The sequence below is a fragment of the Musca autumnalis genome, unplaced genomic scaffold (assembly GCF_047663935.1).
Source record: "Musca autumnalis isolate F117 unplaced genomic scaffold, ASM4766393v1 scaffold_2, whole genome shotgun sequence".
Classification (NCBI taxonomy): Eukaryota; Metazoa; Arthropoda; class Insecta; order Diptera; family Muscidae; genus Musca; species Musca autumnalis.
In genome coordinates this window covers 118,966,556-118,975,036 of record NW_027411755.1, presented here as the reverse complement: position 1 = coordinate 118,975,036, position 8,481 = coordinate 118,966,556, and the positions used below count along the sequence as shown (strand labels likewise).

The 8,481-nt window shown below is 33.5% G+C and overlaps 1 protein-coding gene across 1 annotated transcript; it reads right to left on the bottom strand.

The window, feature by feature from the left end:
* Positions 1-1,709: 1,709 nt before the first annotated feature.
* Positions 1,710-7,712, bottom strand: Pex19 (peroxisomal biogenesis factor 19). Its single transcript, XM_073969096.1, has 4 exons — positions 7,420-7,712; positions 7,100-7,208; positions 6,727-7,030; positions 1,710-2,472 (listed from the first exon to the last, which is right to left on the bottom strand). Exons 1-4 carry the CDS (start codon positions 7,469-7,471, stop codon positions 2,068-2,070), a joined length of 870 nt encoding a protein of 289 aa, XP_073825197.1. The 5' UTR covers positions 7,472-7,712; the 3' UTR covers positions 1,710-2,067.
* Between the last annotated feature and the right edge of the window lie 769 nt (positions 7,713-8,481).

Genomic DNA, 8,481 nt, shown 5'->3' with positions numbered 1-8,481 from the left:
CTTTTAAATTATATTTTTTCTAAATAGCCGGCCTGCTGGGGATTTAACAATTTCTCCAATGGACAGGTGCAAATCTCGGAAATGGGAACAAAATTTTCTTTTAAATAATAACTTATACGATATATTTATTATTAATCTGTTGCTTTAAATTTGGAGTAGCTATGACGCGTAATGAAGAATTTTATAAAACATTAAAGAATATAACTGTAACCAAAATAATTAGATCTCCAATTTCTAGATTTAAGATGAATTATATATATGAAATTGTTTTTAGAGTAGCTATGATATTTAGGTGGATTCTTTGTAATTATATTGTTACGGAATTAGATTTAACTAATCTCCGTGTAGACGTTGTTTTATTCCCAAGTACGATTTGTACCAAATAAAACAGGGTTCGTTTTAGATTACGTTTCTACAATGATTTATTTACTTTATTACACTTATTCGGAACCGACTTTAATTACTAAGCACACAGCTTGTATCTAGTTAGCACGCAGCACTTCTTTAACCGATCTGTTCAGTTCAACGCTTAAAACACGACTAACTCGTCATTCCCAGTTCCCTTGTATTTATACCCCAAAGTCTCCCTGTTCGAGAGTCCTCTAGAAAACGTCTGGCAGCACCTCGAATCATTACAACGAACACACAGACGCACATTCGCACTAATGGGTACTTTACACGATATGTTTTTTACATATGAGTTGTCACTTTGCATATACATTTTGTATGGGAGAAGTGACAACTCATATGTAAAAAACATATCGTGTAAAGTACCCATAAGCAAACAACTAGACTTACATACATGGGGAAAGATCAATACAGCGGACAAACACAGTAATGACGTAATTACAACAACAAATAAATGCAGGAAATAAAGAAGTAACAAACTAAACAATAATTACATGATTATGGCAAAACGAAATAAAAGCACATTAATGAAAGGTAAAGAACTAGAATGATGAAGAGAGTTCTACATGGTAGTTGTTGTTGCTTAAATAAAGTAACTGCGTAATAAAACTTTACGTTACAATTCAAATTTTTAAATTAACGGAAATTAAACTAAACTAACTTAAACCTATCAGTTACATTCGTAACAATATAAATTGGCCTCAAAATTGGCTTCAATTGCAAAGCAAATAAATAAATAAAAGAAAAAAAATGTAAATTATTCTAAGTAGTCGGCCTTGAAACAATAGAATTTTCGGAATTTAAGAGGCCCATATCTCGGGAAGTATGGACTTGTGCAAGACAAAATGTATATCATTATACTCAGGGCCACAAGAACTATCTGTGGTATATATATCATTAAGATCCGGACCTAAACTCAACTTATGCTCATATAGAGTGTTTTAATGCTCATAGAGAGTGTTTCTACTGCCGTTAATAATTTGAAAAGGTAATTTAGTTTTCTAATAATAATTTAATTACAAAAAATAAGTGGCCTGAGATTTAAGGCTTTCTCTAAAAAAATTCTTATAAATTGTAAGTTTTCTTTAAGTATCCGGCCTTCGGTCGGGGATTCAAGATTTCTCCTATGCACAGGTGCAGAAGTCGACTATTCGAACAAAAATTTCTTCAACATTGTATGCTTTCTTGAAGTAGTAGGGTCTTCGGCCGGGAATTAAGACTTTCTCCTTTTCCGTTAGCTGGGGAGAGTATTAAATTTGCTCCTCAAAACGTCATCTATATATACTATAAATTAAAATACATTTTTATAGTATACATAGTTTATTTGTAATTAATTTATCCATGTGTAACATTATTTTCCTTTCCACAACAGTCATTAATTGCATGCGCTTTTTTGTTGTTGTAATACACAGACTTAAATGCATTGTAATGCATTATTTATGCTACATAGAAATAAATTATACAATTGATTATAATTTAAAAAAGTATTTCTCAATCCAAGGCCAAAAGTAAGAAAAAAATAACACAAACAAACCAAGGACCCTGCTAAAATATAATAAGAATTGTTAACTAATACTACAAATATTTTAAATAAAGCACATTTTAAATAAAATACAAATTTTGATTTCGAAATAAATAAGAGTCAAGTTGGCAACTTAGCTACATCATAGGACATTGGGGATTGCCAGCAGCAGCTCCAGCAGCTGCGGGATCAAGGACTGGCAAGTCACCAGCAGTCTCTGCTAAAATTTCTTCTGGTGGTTGACCATATTCCTGCAATTTGCGCATATCGTCTAAAACTACACGGAATTTCTCACGCTTTTCTTTGGCAGAGTCATTGGGATTTTCACTTTCTAAATGTCCTTCAATAACTTTGTACAATTCCAATTGTTTCTCGTAGCGTTCCTTGTCTTCGGCCGACAATTTGCTGGCATTTTCTTCCAAATATTTGGGATATTTCTCCAAAAGTTCTTTGATGCTGGGCAATAGAATTTCGGCAGACAATAGAGATTGCATCATGCCCTCCATAAAAGGCAGAAACATGTTACCATCATCGGATGCAGCCTAAAAGAAAGAAAAACGGAGAAACTATAGTTAAAATATATACAATTTTAAATAGGTATGTTGAAAATAACTAAAGAAATTGAAATGCCAATGGAGATGTTAGTTGCTGATGGGTTAATAAGTATTCCAAGGTTTTTATGTAAGATCCGTACTTTTCAACCCACTATGGTTTCAAAGCAGGCATTTTTTGGTCAAAACTAATTTTTTGAAGTTTCAACATTTTAACTTGTTTTTGTGAAGAATAATAAAAACCACTTCAAATCAACCGAAAGTAATTAGTTTTTGTAAATACCGTTAGTTTCCAGTACCATAGTTTACACTTTTTTGTATAAATATAAAACAGACTGTGCTGTAAAATTTATAATTTTTGTTGTGTTGTGTCGTTGCATAAATATACAGAAGTGAGACTAAAGATATTATGAATCGGGAAGTTGTTAGTGACTACTTTCATAATATTTAAAAAAGAACGAAGAAATTTGTAAAATTAGCGTAGTAAAATCAATGTTTATATATGTATATTGAAAATAATTTTTTACAACTATTTCTTAAATATTTTTAAACTTAAAAAATGTCCAAATATGTCCATATCCAAATCGAATTTGGAAGCTAGCAGGTGGTCTGTACTAATAAATTCAGAAGTCAAATCTTGCTCAAATTTGCCACAGTTAAAATAAAGTGGATTTTTCTGTTTTAAGATGGGAGTTTTTTTTTATAAATACCTGTTTTGACTGTATGCAGTATCCAATTGAAATAGATCGGTAATACCCACATCTATCAACCGAATTTCCTTAAAATTCATTTTAAGGGTTTCAGAGTGTAGAAAACAAGTATGTATCACCTTTTTTGAAAATAGGTTCATTTTTTGTCATAGCCCCCATATAAAAGTACCGTCCGATTTTAGATATTTTGTGGATTTTAGCAACACTTTATGACCGATACGGCTGAAATTTGGTATTTCGACCTCTTGGAAGCTATTCGTACCAAAAATTATTAACATACGTCAATGTTTTGGGACCACCCTGTTCAGTAAATTTTGGCAGTTTTTGGTAAATTTAGTCGATAAAACGTAAGAATTGTTTTTTTACACATTTATTATAAATAAGCACAACCTGTCTTGATCGTCATACTGAAGGATATTTTTAGGGCTTGTGCTTGACACTATGGAAAGATGTTACATTAAGATACATCCCCAAGATCTGAAAATCAAATCATGAAAGCTATAGAATTATGAACAAGGTCCACAAGTCCTTGGCCGCAAGCACTTGGGACCATGAAAAAAACTCGCTTTCACGACATTTGTGTTAACAATTCGAAATAACCGATGCTACAACAAAAACTTATTGACTATTTACAAAGCAAAATACCGTTTTGCGGTGCGGCAAATACATATTGTTTTTACACAGTTGATAACTATAGAAAGCGGTTGTTGTCACCTATATTGGGCTCGTACTGATGACACGATTCGAAAAAAATGTTCTAATACCTTTTTTCGAAACAAAGATAATCTTACTTATCAATCAAATTATGAACATATGTATATGATTGATTTGTTTATTATCATGTAGGGGGTCATCACAAACAATTTTAGGAAATTTTAAATATGTTATTATTATCGATCCCATTAAGATCGATTTTAATAAGACCCTAAGTAATCTATATATATAAAAATGGTGTAAAAAATGTATAGTAATTCATAAAATGAGAACGGCTAGGCCGATTTCTGTAAAATTTGTTGTCAGTTATTCGTATTTTCGAGGAGAAGGTCTTTACGGAAGAAAATTTTGGAAAATCTCTCTGGAAAAGTCGGAAAATTGCAAAAATCGAAAATTAAGTTTTTGTATGAAATTTTATTCCTTAATAGCGAGACGAAGTTCGCCGGGTCCGCTAGTAAAATATATATTTTTAACATTTCTCAATTCAACTTCAACTTTGTAAAGCAAAAAGGAAATGCATGCCTTTAAAAAAATTGTAGAATAGGTTTCCTTAATAAATCGCAATGCGTAATGCAAGCTTTTCATTATCTTGCCCTTTAACGTCTAAAGGTTCTTTGACAATTTTACGCTTATCATTGGGAAACTTTGAAATCTTATCTTAATTAAAATGATTTGGATTATAGATAATCTATTAAAATTATTTTAGATAATGAAAGTAGTACATATGCAGCTGAAATTCTACAACAATGTGTATCAAAAAAATGACATAAGTTGATAGTTTGGACTGGATTCGGATCGATCACAAAAACATTTCTATTTAAACGAACATTTTCTTCGCGTTAGCCGAGATTTGTTCCTGTCCATAGAAGAAAGTCTTAAATCCCCAGCCAAAGACCGGCTATATATGAAGAAAAAAATTCGATTTTAACTAAACTTATATCAAAACCAAGGGATTTTTCGAACTTTCGGAGCCTACATCTCGGGAAGAATGGACTTCCTATGATATATATATTGGCGTGATCAGCACTACAAGCCCTACCTGTGGTAAAAATTTCAGATCGATCCGAATCCAGTCCAAACATTCAAGCTGCTCCAAAAAATCGCTATACTTTTGTTTTAATTCCATGTTTTTGTCTATATTCGTAATAATTTAGGCCTCCATAGCTCAACCCCCAGAAGACATACATACGTAATATATCGTTAAGAATTCCTCATTTTAAAAAAATAGTCGGTCATGCAATCGAGTTATTTTTTTTTTTTGTCAGAAAGTGGCAAAACTCCTGAAGGCCGGCAACACAGAATGAATTTGAAAACTGAGGAAAATGTAGTTCACATGGCCAAGCTTTTCTCCTGTATATAGGAGATTATTTTTAATGTTATATTGTATTAATTTGAAAGGCCTGTGTAGTACACCCATATACATTAATGGGTCTATCTTGTATTGCCACTAAACTTGAGTTGCGTTGTCAGTTGTCTGCGCGACTGAGACGAAATGTTGTACCATTAATTTCAACTCAACTGGGTGGTCGATAAACATGTTATCGATCCGTGTTTTTTCAAACTTGTGACCTCTATTCTCCAAAAAAAAAAAAAAACATTTTAAAAATAATTGCGCTTTGGATAACTCTTTTGTGTATTCTGGACAATATTTTAATATTTTGGCTGAGTTTTCGAGCAAATTTGGAAAACAAACCAAGTTTGGAATATAACCTGCCCATTGAATCTTCGGATCGTCAAGTTTTATTTGCTGTCCCAAAAAATGATAAGTTCGGTGGAATTATTTTTTGATGATGAAGAAAATGTACAGGACATTGCATCTATTAGAAGAAATTTGAGGGACAAGTCGAATCCATTGGAATTGCCATCTGCACTGTAAGCTGATGATCATGTGGAAAGATCTGTATAATCAGTAAATTATTTCAAAATACGCCTTAAATATTTTCGATTGCCAAAGGATGCCGTAGTTTACGTTGTGGAAACGTTAAAGGATGACTTCAAAGTAAGTTACAGATCAACAGCACTTTTAAAAGTGTGCGCAGCGTTGCGATTCTTGGAGGAGGGAAGTTTCCATAAGTCCCATGGCAATGATTTCAACAATTGCAAGGCTCAATATAGGTACATTGTCGAAAGTATTGAAGGAAGTTGTCCACTTGATAGAGGACAAATTGTGCCAAAATTGGATCGTTTCGAAGTTGACAGAGGAGGAAAAAAGGCAAAATAAAAACCATTTTTATTCAAAAACGAAATTCCCTGGTGTAGTTGGCTTATAGATGGAGGATGCTCGTCATTTGTCCTTAAACTGAACCTACTGTATTTGTCACCAAATTCATTTGCAAAAGATATGCTGCTGTCCGCCCCAAAGGCGATAAATTCACTTATTGCGATGGACCACCATATTGATACACAAAATTAATTAATGATGCAAAGAATCAATAATTGTTAATAAAATGTTTATTTTTCCTTCTATTTTACTTCTTGTTTCTTCGAAAATGTTCACTGCAACTGAAAATTTGTGGTTGCTGAAAAACAGCCGCTTCGTCAACTGAGATTCGCAACTTCAGTTGAGAGTTGCCATGCGTAGATCAATTTTGACAACTGGCAACGCCACTCAACGATAATTGTTATCGATGATCGACCCCTAAGTATCACAAAGATCGCATCGTATATATAATTAGGTTTTTTTTTTAAACCAAACATTTAATACATCGTATCGCATAATATGTAAATAATTCGCAGCAAACACTTGGACCCCAAACCCTACTATAGTTAAATCAAGCAAATCCTAGTTCAACAACACTTAATAAAAACATAATGTACTTACACCTTCCAGACTCAAACCCCCAAACATATTGGCCACATCATTTTCCGAGACGGGTGCAGCTAGATTATCGGTTCCCTCTTGTAATCCTTTCAAAGCTTGTGCTATACTGTCGGAATATTTTGCCACTTCTTCATCGCTGGCAGTATTTTCACCTTGTAGCGTTTTGGCAGCGGCTTCGGCCATTTTCTTAAAACCTGCCATAATTTGTTCGGGATCTTGGGGTAATGGTGCAACATCACCTGTGGGAGTATCGGGTCCACCAAATAATGTGTTCATACGTTCAGCCAATAATTTGGCCTGTTCTCTGTAATAACAACAAATTCCAAACATCAATTACCATATCTATCTACATATATTACAATAAATCACTTACAAAAAGAACTCCTCTGAATCGGGATTGCCTTCGGCACCTTCTGGAGCAGCGCTCGAGGCATCGCCATTGGACGCTTGTTTGTCATCCTTAACGAAATCTTGCAGGGCATCTTAAAATTAAAAAGAGATTACATAAGTTTTATTCATAATTCTGTCGTTTGCTAATGAAATCTTTTCCGCAGTCGCATTCTATTTCTATTCAGCCTGCACAACAAAATCATCAGCAGGTATTGTAAGCGATGTGATCATTATTAGTATTATTAATGGACTATTGGACTGACAGGCTATGTCGACATTCTTGTTGTGTTGTTTTAAACTTACTATCCAGTAACTCGTTCAATTCGTTGTCATTTGGTTTTTGTTGATCGGCCATGGCACGTGATTTTTGTGGGAAAGTGTTTTCAAACAATTATTTTCCAAATACAAAAAATTAACAAGTCTTTCCCAGTCGCCGCTCCAAAGATATGATTCTTGCACCAGCAATGAATGAACCCAACGTGATTCCGACGTAATTGTCAAAAAGGCATGGCCCTCCCCAGCAAGCGAATTCAAAGAAAAACAAAGATTTGAAATGCCAAAATTCATAAACAGAGGCGAAACAATTTTTTGAGGCGAATTTCTTTTCAAGCAATTCAGGTAGATACATACAAAACATTTTCCGAGAAAAAGTTGTTTCCGTAGTTATTTTTGTTTAACGAAGCAGAAAATACCAGCTTATCGAACTTGAACTGATAAAATAAGTTATTGTAAATTAAATACTCCTACAAACACAACAAATGTTGACATTTTACGTGTACAACATTGAGTTTATTTGTTTTCTTTTTTCGAGATACGTCTACCTGTTTCTGTACTGTTTGACATTTCAATACATCACAGCGAATTCAAATGACAAATATGCATTTTGACAGCTCAAAACGAAATCATCTGATTTTGGAGGGGGACTTGTAAGGAGCTCTGTTCCTTTACCTGCCTGAGGTTACCATTTCTTACCATTTTTAACCTGCAAAGCGTTCCTTTACTTTAACAAGCATACAATTTATATGAGACCAGTTCACCACTTTTATGGGGTTTCTACACGGTATGTTTTTTACATATTCATGCAAAGCAACTTTCACTTTTTTCGCCCATTTGTAATTCCTTCTGCACGGCAAAATTTTATTTTTCATTCGTTTTCTGTTGTTTTCTTTATTTATATCGCGTACAAACAAAACAGCTGTTTACCTTTGGTTGTACAGACGAGAATAGAGCGCGTTCTATTCGAAAAATATACATTTGTATGCACATAGCACTTTGATGCATTGAAATTTCTGTATGGTTCACACCATGTGTACAAAATTCAGATTTGTAAAAAGTGACAGTTGGCATGCACAAATATGTAAAAAA

Bases quoted from the DNA above. Each gene is read 5' to 3' on its own strand.
- Pex19 (XM_073969096.1), bottom strand. From the start codon at position 7,471: ATGGCCGATCAACAAAAACCAAATGACAACGAATTGAACGAGTTACTG. The intron at 7,209-7,419 runs GTAAGTTTAAAA...TTTAATTTTAAG, and splicing joins ATTGAACGAGTTACTGGATA to ATGCCCTGCAAGATTTCGTT. The intron at 2,473-6,726 runs GTAAGTACATTA...TCTTTCTTTTAG, and splicing joins GGGGTTTGAGTCTGGAAGGT to GCTGCATCCGATGATGGTAA.